A 16,823-nucleotide genomic window follows, 5' to 3' on the forward strand; every position below is an offset into this window, starting at 1 on the left:
TAACATGATGAGCTGCTGCCCCCTGCTGTAACGCTTCATCTAGGAAGACTGTGAAATTCTCTCACCAGCGTGTAGCTACATACAGCAGGGCAGTTATTTTACAGAGATTATACTTTCAGAGGTGACGTGTGAGCATCTAATTGTATCTCTTATGCATGAATAAGTCTTGGAATCCGGGAAGCATCTTTATTATTGATGAACTGCAATATTTGGTGACTCTAAAATGAATTTTGTTCTAATAACATTATTTAATTATATTTGTTTTCAGTGGAAGAAAGAACTTTGTATCTGAGAAAAACATACAAATACATACAGCAGCATACATACAAATAAAATTGCTTACATGACATGCCATGTTGTATTGAACTCTTTATGAATTTTGCTATTGAATCCTTTATATTGAGTTATTCACTAACAGACAGCTCTCTCTCTCTGAGTGTGTACATGTTGGGATGTCACAGTATATTTGGTCACAGGTGTTGTAAACAGATTCTGCAGGACTCTGCATGTGTTCAACGTGCTGTGACAGCAATCGTGCTTCAGCATGATTACAGCAATCAAGAGAGTAAAGATGTTATTTAGGATAATGGCACTCCATAGAAATAAAATACCTTGTAATTTCCTGGCTAGGTACAGAAAACGTGTTGCTGGATGAAACTCCGCTGTACTTTCTGTACTTATTGTGGATTACTGGAATTCTTGGCTACAGTGGATCTCCTTATTAGATCATTGGCTGCATTACTTCACGTACTGTACATAGTTGAGAAAGGACATAATAGAATAAAAAACATGTTTTATTCATATGTGAAAATCATTTCTTACAAAGCTATATAGTAAAACTGATAAAATATCAATAATATACACATTTTTTTTTTACATTTACATGCATTACACTTTCAAATATTGTACTGTTTATCGGTATCCTGGTGCTCATTTATGATGAAAGAGTAACTGTAGCTACCTTAACTAAAATGAATCTGATTAATGTAATCAGCAATGTTTGTTAAAATATTGTTTCGAGAAGCAAAATCAGGTCTCCACTTATCACGTCACATGCTGTACAAATACACACTCACATGCACTTCTGGGCTCCCTCCCTTTCTCTCACACACATATGCGCACGCACGCACGCACGCACGCACGCACACACGCACACACACACACACACACTCACATTTGATCACATCATTACTTCTTAAAAACATCAGTCTGTTAGTATGTTTAAGTGATCCAACTCATAAAAATCAGGTTGCTTCACTAATTCTGCCACTCAGCACAAAGTGATTTTAGTTTTTGTTAGGTTATTAGTAGGTTAGTTGGTTAGTTTGCAGAGAGCTATTAAAAGCACTTCAGGTTAGTAACTGTTTGTTTCACTTTAGGAGATGTTAGTAGATTGTCAAGTTAACAAAACTGTCCAACTTGTTTATTGGGACTTCTGATGTTCCTAGCTTGACTGCACATGGCTGTAAAAAAGCTTCTGTCTAGTGTCATTTCATGAATATCACTGGGCATGCTTAGGTCTAATCGAAGATTAACAAAGAAATGGCTGAAAATATATTTCAGTCAGATAGAGCCAAGATGTTAGTAAGAGCAAGGGGTGAACCATTACAGCCTCACCACTGTTAGTATCACCACCATATAAGGAGTTAGTAGTGGAGCCAAGGTTTGTCAGGCACTCACCTGCAAAGGTTGACCACACCATGAACAGGCAGAGACAGAAAGCTGGTCTCCAGAGATGCAAATTTAGCTTGCAAGTGTGACACAGGCAGTGATATGGTTTGAAATTTAATGATAATTAGTTTTTGAAGGATTCTTGATAGGTATGTGGCCAACCCAGTATAAAATCAGCAGCTGTTTCGGCTCCTCTTTTCTCATGTGGTTAATAACATTTCCCTTCCCAAATCCTGAAACCCTTCTCGACATGCTCACTGTAACTTTTTCCACTAATTTTCACCTTTAATAATTAATCTAAGGTGATCATTTCAAAGAAGAAGGATTGCAGGATCATGAGAGAGGAGTGTGTGTATCAGACTGCGGGCATAAAGCAGAGGGTTAGTCAGTGGGTTAGAAAAAAAAAACAAGGCCAGCCATCAGCATTCAGAGTACAGGTTAGTAATCATCCAACTGTTAGCAGACATTAGTACTGTTAGATATTAGTGAGATACTGTTAGTACAATCCAGACTTGGGTAAAAAGCTATTTGCACATAATTATTAGCATTTTTCTTCATTTGCTCATGTATCAGATGATGATACTGTAAACATCAAGACATTAGAACTGATGCCAGCAGGCATCATACAGAAAACTACCCACCAGTCATTTCAGGCAACAATAATTTGATTCTCTAACCTTAGTCTTAATTTCATGAGGTAGCAGAAAATGCTAAGAATTGTTTGTAAATATTTTTTATCCCTTGTCTGGTACATCCAGTGGCTGAAAGAACAGCCTCAGGCACATTTAAAGTTTGCAGCTATGAAAAATAAGAATGAAGCAGCTTCTAGCTTCAAGCCTGTTACAAATATGTTTTATCAGACTAATATGATGTACATGCACATATACACAAACAAGCACATGTACAAATAAGAGTACATGCACGCAAACAAATGCACTCACGCAGACACACATACACCCACACACAACAGTAAAACTACAGAGAGTCAGTACTGTATGTAGAATACTAAAATTGTTGGTATCACATCCAAATTGAGAGGTTTCAAGACAAACAAAAACATACTGTGTGAATTACACACTGCCAAATGTGAGAAATCCATTCTCACACATTAACACAGAATATTTTTTAGCATCACAGGCTTAAAATATCAGAGCTCTGCAGGCCTGGGTCTGGCATAGATAGATGCTATCTTTGGTGCGACGTTAATACACAGGACAGCACCGTTAAAACACCACTTCTGTTGAATTTAAAGGGGAGAAGTGACCAAAGCGTAACCAAGGCAACAGAGTGACGAGGTCGATGCAGGCAGCAGCTGAAGAAAGCGAGTGTGAACGGTGTTCAGTGGCTGCAGTGTCAGTGTTTTTGATCAAAATGAGAGTGGGGGTGGATGGAGCTATATTAGTATTACTCACAGCCAGCTAAAGCACACACATTTCAAAGAGCATTGCAGCAAATTATTTTTGACTTAAAACACCACCCTTGAAATACCTTCCTGCTAAATTTGCTGACACTAACGACAAAGCACTTGTAACCCTTCAGGAACTCCTTTCACTGATACACAAAGGCAACAGAAGTCATCTGTCGGGGAGGTAAAAGGTGAACATGGATCCACTCCTTCTGAAGGTACAGGACAGCAGTAGCGGCACAGCGCATCAATCACTGCAGGGGGAAATGGCATGACAGAAGCAGAAGTGAATGATGGTTTTCCATGAAAGCATTCCTGTTGTCCTCTTTTACATGACATACTTTCAAAGACATATTTTTTGTCCTGGGCAAACAGATGTTTTTTTTTTTTCATTTTTTTTTTTCAGGATGATCCTGCATAACATTGAATAAATGAATCTGAAAAACAGATTATGCTAATCTGATTTGGTCATGGCCTCCACTTTCAGGTTGGTTTATCTCCCCTCTTAACCATAATCCTGGAAAGAAGAGTAGCATAAAGTGGAAAATATGGCAGTAATTTAACACATAATTAATCTCTCATGTTCTATCTGTTCCATATTTTTCTTTACTCAGTCAGCACAGAGGCATAGCACACACACACACACACACACACACACAGAGGGATACACGATGACTGAACATGGGCTAAAGCAAGATAGCCTGTAAAAACAGCTCTGCAGTTTATATTCATCTATATAACAAGCCACAGAGTAGAGTGCAAAGTGAATATGAGGGAAATAAAAGTCACAGTGGTGTAAATCTACTGACAGCTTGTGTACCAGTCTATGAAGGCAGCACAGCAGAGGGCCATGGTGCATTGCCACCAGCAGTACAGTGAGGTCCAGTGCAAGCCCAGCTCTTCTTTTTCATCGGTGTAACTAGAGAAGAACACACAGCACAAAGCAGCAGAAGTGGGACTCAACCCAACTGCTCTCAAAATACCACAGGGATTGTCTGTACTTCCATTTCGTTATTTCTCCTTGTTGAGTTTTATATAGAGACAAATGAAACTGAAATACATCCACTGCTAAAAACATACACACATCACTTAAGATAGGCCTCACTGATCAGTTACCTCAATATTGCTATTATATTATCTCTCTGGTGTTGTATGACAGTGAGAGTGAATCTCCCTCGTGATAATAATAAAGACAAAACAGCTTGTACACATAACCTGGCCTGTTGCTGAGCCCCGTGTGGATCCTCCGAAGTGTCCTGACTGGTGACATATCAGCTGCTCTGTAGCTGAATCCAGTGCAAAGTCCATGCAACACTGACCATAAGGGTTCCTAAAGATCAAAAACATACTGAATCAAAGTGCAGAAAGGTCCTCATCTGATTATTAACATATAATTTATGTTACATCAGATGATGTACCAGCCCATATTTTGAACAGCATTTTGGCCCCCATTACCTTATATTTACCCAGAAACTAATGAAATACATACAGTTGGCACTTTAGACCATAGCCAAGTTAAAATAAGAGTAATGTTTGATGTTTCTGTTGGCCGAGCAGTGAAAAAATACCAAATAGCTGCAGCTTATGCCTATCTGGAAATGACAAGGCCTACTGTAGCTCCACCTACAGCAACATACTGTCCAAGATTAAATAGACCTTAGTGACATGTGTCCACTAAAATACATGTATATTTCAGTATGAATAAACCCTGTTAGAGTGACAGATTGAGATATGTGCAGACCAAGCCCTCACTGCAGAAAATTAGAAGAGTCAATGTTTATCTAAACTAACAATAATACACCCAACGGAGCCCATAACTAGTCTGATTAGTGCAAGAACACGTTGAATATAAAGGGACAAAATAATAAGAGGAATAATGGGTAAAAGGTGTTTTTTCCTACCAGTGAGCTGCAGCTGTAACTTGTCCCGCAGCATCAAACGGTGCCAAAAGATCTTCATCGTCCTTTTCTGTGTCCATGCTGAACACAGGGTGCCTAATCTGCGGATGCACGCCTTGTATGTGTGTGTGTGTGTGTGTGTGTGTGTGCCTGCAGTAAAAGGCTAATTAACTACTGAACATAACCGCTGCGCACTAAGAGGAGCCGCGGTGTAGCGTCGTCTACATGGCTGCCGAGCAGAGACAAGCAGATGTGGGGAGTGCCAACAGCAGCGGCGCACTGACGAAGTCCAGTCCAGGAAAAAACAGGACAAAGTGTTGACGGAAGCCCCGGGACAAAGAAAAAGGGATGGACGGTACTGAAGAGAACAGCGACGTCTTTGACTGAACGGGCGCTACACAGAGCTGAATGAATCGGAGGTCTCGGTCTCCAGCTGCTGCCACAGGTTTATGGTCTTTTGTATGCGCGCCCTTCATCCACCATCTGTGTTTCCTGGGCAACCGCGGGCTGCCTGCAGGCATCAACACCAGCAGCTTCCACACAGCAAACACCTCACACCGCTCAGAAAGCCCTGCACTGTAATATCATTTGATCATGTCTCCACATGCGCTGTCAATCTGTGCTTATTAACAACCTAACAAGCGGCACAGTAACAACGTGCATTAATATCTGTGATGATCATTTGGTTTAAATATTATATAATGATTGAATTATTTATTTCTATTGGCTTGGGTTTTGGATTTATGACCTTTTTAATATGTCCGTGGTATTTTTGTCATTGTGGCTTCATGTCTATTTTATGTGAACAACTTTGTAAAGTTGTTTTTTTTTATATATAACTAGGTGAAATGGCTTTTTTTTATAGTGCTAATAAAACATCCAGATTTTATTTAATGTGCATCCCACAGCAGCCTATTCAATGCTGATGTGAAAACAAAAAAACAGAAGATACATTAAAAATTTGTATTATCCTTTCCACTACAGTTTAACCTAAGGCCTGTGCCACAGGGAAGGCTGTTTTTTGTTTTGTTTTTGTTTTTTCTGGTGACTGTGAAATTGTTAGGAGGTGGTGCATTTTTGGCCCAGAAGGTGGTGCTAGAGGAAAGGTGTAAAAATACTCATGAGCTATTATATATGGAAGGTAATCCTAGAGTAAATCATGATACATGTAAAATACTGTTGTTTCACAATATTCTGCAAAACAGTCAAAGTGGCAAAAGGTTGTCACTGTACTTAATAAAGGTGTTACTGTATTAGCGTTTATATGAACACAGGGCCAGCGTATACTTGACGTCCAGCATGTCTATTTCTACCAGCTTCCCTTTCTGTCCCTCCTTCTGATGCTGTCTCACACTGTACCTGGCACCTGGTTTAGGGTTATGGTGAGAGTTATTTTAAGTATCCAAGAATTAACGTAAGCCAGTGTAAAGTTTTGTATGTTTCTGTGTTTGAGATGGTAACATAGTAATTTGTAAAGAAAATTTTTGTTAAAATTTAAAAATAAAATGAAATATAAAATCAAATCTGACTATAATATATGTTGTACTAACAGCATTACCACTAAAATTGAAATGAGGTGCCATATGTATATATATATATATATCTATATAAAATAAATAAATAAATTTAAAAAAATTCCCGTCTCACCCCTATGGGTGGTGTGTCTTCCTCAATCTCGGGTCCTCTACCAGAGGCCTGGGAGTTTGAGGGTTCTTCGCAGTATCTTAGCTGTTCCTAGCACTGCGCTCTTCTGGACTGAGATCTCTGATGTTGTTCCTGGGATCTGTTGGAGCCACTCTCCCAGTTTGGGGGTCACAGCCCCGAGGGTGCTGATTACCACGGGGACCACTGTTGCCTTCACCTTCCACATCTTTTCTAGCTCTTCTTTAAGCCCTTGGTATTTCTCCAGCTTCTCATGTTCCTTCTTTCTGATGTTGCTGTCACTTGGGATCGCTACATCTACACTATGGCCTTCTTCTGTTGTTAGTCCACCACTACTATGTCCGGTTGGTTAGCCATTACCTGTTTGTCGGTCTGTATCTGGAAGTCCCACAGGATCTTAGCTCGGTCATTCTCCACCACCTTTGGAGGTGTGTCCCATTTTGACCTTGGGACCTCCAGCCCATACTCGGCACAGATGTTCCTGTACACTATGCCGGCCACTTGGTTATGGTTATGGTTATATATATATATATATATATATATATATATATATATATATATTAATTAACTAATTAACTAATTTTCTCTTTCCGTGTATTTCGCTCATTCTTTGAGAATACATGACCATGAAACTATTCAGTGGTTGACACGATTGCCTTGTTCATATGGTTGTAAAGTGTTAACTACTATACTATATTCTACTTACCTCAGGATGATGAATGTTTCAACTGTATATTTGTGAACAGTGTATTATTTGACACCATGTGGTGACTTTCACATGTTCTCATTTCTTTGCTAATGTATTTCTTCTCTGTCAGCAGTCCCAGATGGAAAGAATAAGTCACAGGGCTCTGAGGAGAAAAACAGCTACATTCTGTGCAGCGACACAAGTCGCTACCTCATCCAGGACTTCACCAATGACGGGTGCTTTGACGAAGTTGGCAAATGTTTGAATTTCATCACATCACAGAACGTGGCCATTAAAATTCTTAAAAGTGATGATACAACAAAAGAGAGGTAGCTCATTTACTTATTTTTCAAAGCTATCATGTTTCATTTTGTTTATTAAAACTGCTGATACCATGTTGTGACACATACAGCCACATATTTCCTGTTTTGTCCTCAGACCAAAATGCTTGAACTAGTGAGTATCCTTGATCCCAGCTCTCTCTGGGTGAAAGGCAGGGGTCCACCCTGGACAGGTCACCAGTCCATCACAGGGCCACATAGAGACAAACAACCTCACACACTCACACTCACTCCTATGGGCAATTTAGAGTCACCAATCAACCTGACATACATGTTTTTGGACTGTGGGAGGAAACTGGAGTACCTGGAGAAAACCCACACAAGCACAGGGAGAACATGCAAACTCCACACAGAAAGGCCCCTGATGGGTTTCAAACCAGGAACCTTCTAGCTGTGAGGCAACAGTACCAACCACTAAACAACCGTGCTGCCATCAAGAAGAACACAGTGAGGTTATTTTAAACATTTGAGCACAAAGGAAAAAACCTGTCTGGCATGTCAAATGACATGAGACTTTTTGAACTGCTCAGAGAAAGACACTGCCATATCACAGTCTCTCACTGAGATATGGCCAATAACTCACAAGGGTAAAAGCAGATTTCTGGTTTAAATCAATCTATCAACACTTCTTCTTCTCCTTTCAGCTGCTCCCTTCAGGGGTCACCACAGCGACTCATCTGCCTCCATTCAACCCGATCCTCTGTATCCTCCACATCCACACTAACTATCCTCATGTCCTCCTTCACTACATCCAAGAACCTCCTCTTTGGTCTTCCTCTAGGCCTCCTTCCTGGCAGCTCTAACCTCAGCATCCTTTTACCAATGTAGTCACTGTCCCTCCTCTGAACATGTCCAAACCATCTCAATCTGGCTTCCCTGGCGTTTTCTCCAAAACATCTAACATGAGCTGTCCCTCTGATGTCCTCATTCCTGATCCTATCCATCCTCGTCACTCCCAGAGAGAACCTCAACATCTTCAGCCTCTGCTACCTCCAGCTCTGCCTCTTGTCTTTTTCTCAGTGCCACTGTCTCTAAACCAGACAACATTGCTGGTCTCACCACTGTCTTGTCCACCTTTCCTTTCATTCTTGCTGACACTCTTTTGTCACACATCACACCTGACACTTTCCTCCACCTGTTCCAACCTGCTTGCACACGTCTCTTCACTTCTTTTCCACACTCTCCGTTGCTCTGGACTGTTGACCCTAGGTACTTAAAATCCTCCACCTTCTTCACCTCTACTCCCTGTAACCTCACCGTTCTACTTGAGTACCTCTCATTTACACACATGTTCTCTGTTTTACTGCAGCTAACTTTCATTCCTGTCCTTTCCAGAGCAAACCTCCACCTCTCTAGATTTTCCTCCACCTGCATCTGCAAACATCATGGTCCACAGAGATTCCTGTCTAACCTCATCTGTCAGCCTGTGCATCACCACAGCAAACAAGAAGGGGCAAAACCGATCAATCTATCAACACATAATGGTAATATACTCAACAAAATGAGAAGGTAGATATTTAAAACATGGGTGCCAACTGTGATTACACATATATAAACTGTACTTCTTGAGTTTTGTAAACCCACACACTGGCCAATTGTATCTTTTTACATGGTGTCCTTTGTCCCTGAACATGCTGTCAGCCTTTGATGCCCTGAAGACCCTAATTAGGGCTGCAGCTATCGATTATTTCTGGAGTCGAGTTTTGTACCGAATATTTCAGCGATTACACGAGTAATCGGATAAAATAGACTTCTGCATTTTTACTATTGTGTAATGCATGACAGAAACGACAACTAGTGCTGCAGAGTTTATCTTAATTAGCAAACATGCTAACATCAACCTTGATGTTACCGGAGAAAGACGAGTAGAAAACGGGCAATGACGTTACCTTGTGTCGGCCTCGCTGGGTGAGCTGGTCTGGTCCACAGCTGGACTTATTTTATTAGGAGTCAGCTTATTAGGTGCATTGCTTACTTGCAGTTTAACATAAATTGTTAATTTAGTTCACTAACGTTACTTCATGTTTCCAACCGGATACTGTCTGTTCAGATGTTGAAGCTCTGACGAAGTGCTGTTGTGGTTCGTCAGTTCTACTTTACAATACACACATTGTATAATGTTCTCATCTAGTTTGAAATGATCCCAGACTTTGGACATTTTCTGCCATAGCGCCAACTTTGAAATGTGTTGTGCGACAATGATTATGGTCCGTGTGGAACAATGGTCCCCAGGTGGAGCAGGTCCGACAACACAAGTGATAGAAATTAAACGAATCCTCGAGGCAAAGAATTTCCTGGATTTGCAGCCCTAAACATAATGCTAGCTAATCACACGAGTGAGCCCTTCAGAGTTAACTTTTGGCATGTCCTTTACTAATTCAGAAAACCCTTGTGGGATGACAGTTCAACCTCTGGAATATAGGTATATTTGATCTGCCTTGCTCAGTGTTTGAGTATTTAAGTTGTAAGTAATCCAGCAGAAGTTGTGTTAATCTTCACTAGTGTGGTTCTTGTATGCTACACAAAGGGCACCCAAAGTCACCCTGGTTCTCCCCATATCTGACGCATTAAATGTGTTGTGTGCTTGGGTTCTTGTACCTTGCCAACCACCCATTCATGATACATTGTGAGGACTAGATGAGATTAGTGAGATTAGTTAAACTGAGTTGACATTTACTTTGTCTCAAATCCAGATCTACCCAGAAATGCAGGAATTGTGCTGGGGGATCAAAGAGCTTTTGTGAACCTCCTGAAATGCCTTTTAGGCACAGACCCAGACAAAAGGATCACTCCAGAGAAGGCTGCCACACACCTCTTTGTCACAGTGACAAATCTGGTGGATGAGATGGACACCACCTGGTAGTAAGTGGCTATCATTGGAGTTAAACAGATACACAGTTGTTTGAAAGGACAGATTTGTTCACTGACTAATGGACTGTCATATTGTTTTCAGTGTCGATGAATAAAATGCTGCTCAGTCCAAATTTGGAAGAAGAATTACATCTCAACAACTCTGAGGAAGATCCCAAAGGTGGTCGGCCTTCAGCCATCCATTGTTCAAACAACACATGCCTAACCGCTCCTCACTCCTGTGTTGTTAGTATACTAACATCACAAAACATGCCTCAGCTGTAAAAGAATCAGCTGCCAGCCAAGGTGCAGCCAGTCCAGCTGAGGACATATTGGCCACTCAGCTGAAGAGAGTCCACCTGCCAAAATAAAGAGCTGACTGAAGAGAATCAGGAAGCTCTTTGGCCAGCCAAAAAGGACCTTATTTGGAAAGAAACCCTTCAGTGGTGTGTTTTTGTAAACCACTATAATAAAATAGTTGGATTTTTTATAATAAAACTGTTGAATTGATATAACAATCAAAAGATTTACTTTATTCACTCATGCTTGATCTAGATTTAAAAAATAATATCCCATTGGAAATGCCTGTCATGAAAACCCCATCCAGCTGGGGGCGACAGTGTGTGTGCGCACATAATTTTGGCCCTCCAACTTGCCTTACAACAGGCAGAAAGTGTCCTGCGGTGGCTGAATCGGACTGTGTCAAGGTAATGCTGGACTTCACGCCATTTATGCATCGGTCCTGTGCTGCAGGTCTCTCTGGCCTGTGCCGAGTAACCGATCACCTGTACCTCAGTAATGGCAGAGCGGCTAGTGACCCCTCCCAGGTGGCTCGGTATGAGATAACCTGCATAGTGAACGTCACTGAAACCAAGAGCAGCAGCCCCGCTCCTCCTGGGGTGGAGTACATCCACATCCCGGTCCCCGACTCCCCGGTGTCTCCTCTCAGCGATCACTTCGACGATGTGGCAGATAAAGTGCAGCAGGTTGCAGAGGGCGGAGGGCGCACACTGGTGCACTGCAACGCCGGTGTGAGCCGCTCCGCCGCCCTGTGCATGGTCTACCTGATGAAGCACCGCGGCGTGACACTCCTGGAGGCCCACAGGTGGCTGAGGACCTGTCGGCCCATGGTGAGGCCGAACAGTGGCTTCTGGAAACAGCTCATCCGGTATGAGATGGAGCTACGTGGGTGCAGCTCTGTCCGCATGGTCCCCACCTCCATGGGAGAGATACCTGACATTTATGAAGAGGAGGCCAGAAATATGATGCCTCTATGAGAAACTCACTGCACAGTTATGTTTGTTGGGAGGTGACACTGTTTTGTATCCAAAATTACATTTGCATACTTATTTTCTTCTTTTCCACATTATTCATCTTTCAACCTTTTAGATATATCTTGTTGTTTAACCACTAATTTTACTTTGTAAGTACATTTTGCTGATAGTACATTGTACAAGATTTGTACTGGATTTCTTTTCATGTTATAGTATTGGTACTAGAAGTACATTAATACTGTACCATTGTTTAGGCCTGTATGTGACAGGCCCTGAAGCAGCAGTAAGCAGCACTAACTGTGAAGAGAGTTAAGTCATCCAACTCATTTGAGGCTATAAATTAAAAAAAGGCTTTTATTTTATTTTAATGGGTTCAGAGCAAACACACACACTGTGTACAATTAAACACCTGAGGGACAGCAGGATATTTGTATGGAGAGCCATTCCTACCAAAGTAAAATAAATGCTTTATTCTTTTAGACTGAAGGAATGACACAGTCTGAACTTAGTTTCTAACTAATCCTGTTGCTTATTACATTACCAATACACAAAATCTTTTTAGACGTCACAACTAATATAGACTTTATGAGATAATTTGGACATTGATCCTGCTGCCAACAAATAGCTTATTTTTTTCTGCCTTCAGAAAAGGCTCACCATATAAAACGACCACTGCCCATTTGAGATGGCACAATACAAGAATGACACATTGAATCACAGGGGGGAAAAAAAAGTACAATTTGGCACATCTGTCATCACTAAGCATGAACACACACATTTGTTCCAATGGAAAGATCAAATCTAATCCATCTAATCTCAACATTTTTCCAATAGAGCACACCCAACAGCTGAAGTGTTTTTTCTTTACAAGATACTTTTAACTTAATATTTCAGACATAAACTTTCAATGCAAAGCAGCTGCTATGAGTTAGAAGTTTCCATAAGAATAACATGACAAGAGGAGTGAGGCAACTGAAAATGTTTAGCATGACACAGACTGAACAAATAAGAATTTACACAGGTAGTCCACCTCCTGACAGCAATTAAAATATCATTGATCATTTACACCTTTTAGGAAACAACGGATGCCTGTTCGCTTTTTTCGCTCAGAGTAGGTCAATACCACTCTCATGTTGGTTCACTAAGTATGTCCAGCTGTTATCTACCACCTCAGTGTTTTGCATGGATTAAAAAGTACAAAGACAGACTAATACTTCTTCATTAAAAGGTGTTGGAAGGTGGATGTTAGCTGGGCTATCTTTATTAGTTCCAAGTCTTTATGCTAGGCTAAGCTGACCAGCTGGCTATAATGTAATACTTACCAAGCAGATATAAGAGTGGTGCTGATCTTTTTCATCAATGTTGAATCATTTTAACTTATTATTTTCAACATATATTTTACCTGTTCACCATTTTAAAGCCACAGCATTCAAGAAGTTATTGTTGGAAACTACTGTGACGGTATCTCATTCTGAAATAAAGGTTTCTATTACATTCATCTGGCCAAAAGCATATGGTTGTAATCACAATCAGAAATCCCACTGTGTTACTTTTGAACATTTAATAGAATTTCGAAACATTTTATCTCAAAAGACAATTAAAACATCCACACAGAAATTTTACAAAGCTACTATTTCACAATGATTCACATGGCTTGCTTAGGGACACAGTGCAATCACTGGTAACCAAACCATTCATATTTTCATCTGCTACTGAATTATCCTGAGTCATGACCTTAGTCAGGTCAAATTGCAAGATTGCCTGAAAAAAGTGGAATAATGACAAGTGCAAAGAGCATGCTGATCTTACCTTCACTGCATTTCATTATTTCATTCAATAAGGCAACAGTGTCATCTGCATAGTCATGCAATAAGCATCTAAAGGTACAAAGCAGAACAATGCCCATTTACCACAAGATGAAATCAATGCAGAGAACACCAAGAAAATATTTAACCCCAGTATCCACTCGCCCTGTTCTCACAAAAACCACAGTGTATTCAGCGGCTGAGACAATGGTTTCCAAACAACTTGCGATCACATCTGAAAGAAAATGGAGAGTTTAAAGCATAATTTTAAATGATACTGTAACTTAATTCAAAAAGGGTAACGTATTTGTTTTTATCAACAACTTACATGCTGTTCTAGCTTCTGGTATTCTGTGGATTTAGGTCGACGTGTGGATCTGGATCTTTTTCCTTCCAAAACAAAGGCGATGATCTGGGAGAAAAACAAAAAAGACATTGGCACATTTTCAACTTGCTGAATGTCGTGCAAAGGCTAAGCTAAAAATATAGATATATTCAAAACAGCAACAATATAGGCCCCACTCTGTGCCGCACAGCAAGTGATAATTAAGATAAATAGTTTTAACTAACCTAAAAAACAGGCTGGCAGCATATGAGAACTTTTTAGTGAAAATGATGCTACCATCTTCAATTGTTGCAACAAGAATGCACAGAGCAGTGTCTGACACACATATAAAACATACACATAAAACATTTTCAACTCAAGTCTGGGTCAATAGAAACAGGAATTATGCGTTAGAGAGGCACACACCTTACGCTTGTTGTGGTAAGTGATGTAAAGCACTGCCACTAGCACAGCTGTAGAGACAAGATAGGCGAAGAAATGACTGCTTTCTGCCTCATCATTCATACCCTCTCCCTCTGGAACACCTTCATTAAATCCCTTTCCTTCTGCAGCTTCCTTCTCGTGTTCCTCTCCTTCTGCAGCTTCCTTCTCGTGTTCCTCTCCTTCTGCAGCTTCCTTCTCCTGTTCCCCTCCTTCTGCAGTTTCCTTCTCCTGTTCCCCTCCTTCTGCAGTTTCCTTCTCGTGTTCCCCTCCTTCTGCAGCTTCCTTCTCGTGTTCCCCTCCTTCTGCAGCTTCCTTCTCGTGTTCCTCTCCTTCTGCAGCTTCCTTCTCGTGTTCCTCTCCTTCTGCAGCTTCCTTCTCCTGTTCCTCTCCTTCTGCAGTTTCCTTCTCCTGTTCCCCTCCTTCTGCAGTTTCCTTCTCGTGTTCCCCTCCTTCTGCAGTTTCCTTCTCGTGTTCCCCTCCTTCTGCAGTTTCCTTCTCGTGTTCCCCTCCTTCTGCAGTTTCCTTCTCGTGTTCCCCTCCTTCTGCAGTTTCCTTCTCGTGTTCCCCTCCTTCCGCAGTTTCCTTCTCGTGTTCCCCTCCTTCCGCAGGTTCTTTCTCGTGTTCCTCTCCTTCCGTAGTTTCCTTCTCGTGTTCCTCTCCTTCCGTAGTTTCCTTCTCGTGTTCCCCTCCTTCCGCAAGTTCTTTCTCGTGTTCCCCGCCTTCCGTAGTTTCCTTCTCGGGTTCCCCTCCTTCTGCAGGTTCTTTCTCGTTTTCCTCTCCTTCCGTAGTTTCCTTCTTCTCTTCCTGTCCTTTTATCTCGTTTTTCTCTTGAGTTTCCTTTTTGACTTTCTCTCCTGGATTTTTCTTCTTGTCCTTCTGTCCTTCTGGAGTTTCGTTCTTGTCTTCATTTCCTTTTGAATTTGCCTTATTAGTTCCCTCTCCTTCTGAATTGTCATTCCTCACTTTCTCTTCTGGTTTTGTCGTCTTGGTGCCTTGTCCCTGGATGTCCGTTCCTTCTGGCTGCTTCCCCTTCTCTGCTGACTCTTCAGGCTTGTTTGGAACTTTATCTGCAGTGGATCCTGCTTTAAACTGTTTTTCGTCATTCGCCAGGTTGTTTGTAGTACTGTGATCTGTGGATTTCACCTTTGACTCATTCTGTTTCTCTTGATCAAGGTGATTTTGCTGATCTTTTGCTGTTTTGCTGTTGTCATCCACATGCTTGTCTGTCCCTTTGGGTTCAGTAGAGCCTGGTAAGCTTTTGGCTTGTGCTGGAACCACTGTAATAAATAAACAAACAATAAATAAAAATAATAGGTTTCATTCATTTTACATATATTTTTAACTGAATGACATAAATGTGGACTCTATGAAACTATGAAGGATGTGCACTGAATTGCAGAGTGACATTACTCCCAACCATCTGCAGCTCTGATTCCTACTTAAGCAGGCAGGTGGTCAAAATGTTACAGCTGATTGGTTTAGAACAAATATCATTATTATTCTCTTGGCCATTTTTATTTTTAGACATTTTTCCTTAATTTCCCTTCTGGGATTAATCAAGTTTATCTCACCTTATCTTACTTTTATGTCTTTTTTGGGGCAGCGACTTAGAGAGGAGAAGGTAATGAGAGGAGATCAAGAACAGTGTAGCACAAGTCTCCGACTGAAGGCGAACCAGGAACACAGTAATTGTAGTGATTTTAATGTTGACAGATGCAATGTCCCATTGTGGGACAAATAAAGGTTTTCTTATCTCCTCTTATCTTATGTTAATATTAATTACACCTGTGCCTGTCCTGCTATGACATATTTCCATATTTCTGCCTCCAGCTACGGCCCATATAAATGACCTCTTTGTGTAATCCCAGATAAGGTTGAGCTGCTGAAATAATCACACTTTAATTAACACAGCAGCACAAAGCTGGGCCCAGGCTGATTTCAGAATAAAAGCACTGGTTGTTTGTGCATTTAATTAGGACAACGTTGGTATTTGTGCTGCAGTTGTGAGGGTTGGTGTCTAAGGGTTAGCTTCGTCCAGCATTTCTCTGGCAATGAAGAGTCAAAAGGAGGCAGAAACAGCAAAAGCCCACTCACCTGTGACCAGGCACCAACACAGAATTGTTGTGAGTACCAGGGGAGTCGTTCTCATTGTGTCCGCACACCAACCAAAACACAACCTAAATCCAAACCATTAGTCTCTCGTCTCTCCTCTGTGCTCACGACTCAATCCGCGTTGACAAATCCAAGTTGACAGGTTGGACGATTATGACAAGTCCTCTTCCTGCTTCCGTGTACAAATCAGCCTGCTCTTCTTCTGCGGGAGAAAACACAACCGTAGGTTTGCTGCCACCTGCAGGCGGAGTATAACAGCTGCTGTAACTTGGCAGGCGGGAGTGCTGGTCCAGTGTTGATGTGTATTGTGTATTTATTGTGTGGTGCCAGCATCCTCAGTTGGCAACA

The 16,823-nt window shown here is 41.2% G+C and overlaps 2 protein-coding genes and 1 long non-coding RNA gene across 3 annotated transcripts; 1 reads left to right on the plus strand and 2 right to left on the minus strand.

Moving 5' to 3' along the window:
- Positions 1-913: 913 nt before the first annotated feature.
- On the minus strand, positions 914-5,432 carry LOC113138977 (uncharacterized). The gene is made up of 3 exons (XR_003296506.1): positions 4,978-5,432; positions 3,897-4,406; positions 914-3,330 (listed from the first exon to the last, which is right to left on the minus strand). It is a non-coding gene; the product is annotated as an uncharacterized LOC113138977 (long non-coding RNA).
- Positions 5,433-11,184: 5,752 nt separating this feature from the next.
- On the plus strand, positions 11,185-12,508 carry LOC113139243 (dual specificity protein phosphatase 18). Its single transcript, XM_026322308.2, has one exon. The coding sequence runs from the start codon at positions 11,226-11,228 to the stop codon at positions 11,790-11,792; it is 567 nt and encodes a 188-aa protein (XP_026178093.1). The 5' UTR covers positions 11,185-11,225; the 3' UTR covers positions 11,793-12,508.
- An 827-nt stretch (positions 12,509-13,335) lies between these two features.
- Positions 13,336-16,662, minus strand: tgoln2 (trans-golgi network protein 2). Its single transcript, XM_026322307.1, has 4 exons — positions 16,458-16,662; positions 14,346-15,640; positions 13,923-14,006; positions 13,336-13,829 (listed from the first exon to the last, which is right to left on the minus strand). Exons 1-4 carry the CDS (start codon positions 16,510-16,512, stop codon positions 13,824-13,826), a joined length of 1,440 nt encoding a protein of 479 aa, XP_026178092.1. The 5' UTR covers positions 16,513-16,662; the 3' UTR covers positions 13,336-13,823.
- Positions 16,663-16,823: the final 161 nt, after the last annotated feature.

This window comes from Mastacembelus armatus, chromosome 9 (assembly GCF_900324485.2).
Source record: "Mastacembelus armatus chromosome 9, fMasArm1.2, whole genome shotgun sequence".
NCBI classification, from domain to species: Eukaryota; Metazoa; Chordata; class Actinopteri; order Synbranchiformes; family Mastacembelidae; genus Mastacembelus; species Mastacembelus armatus.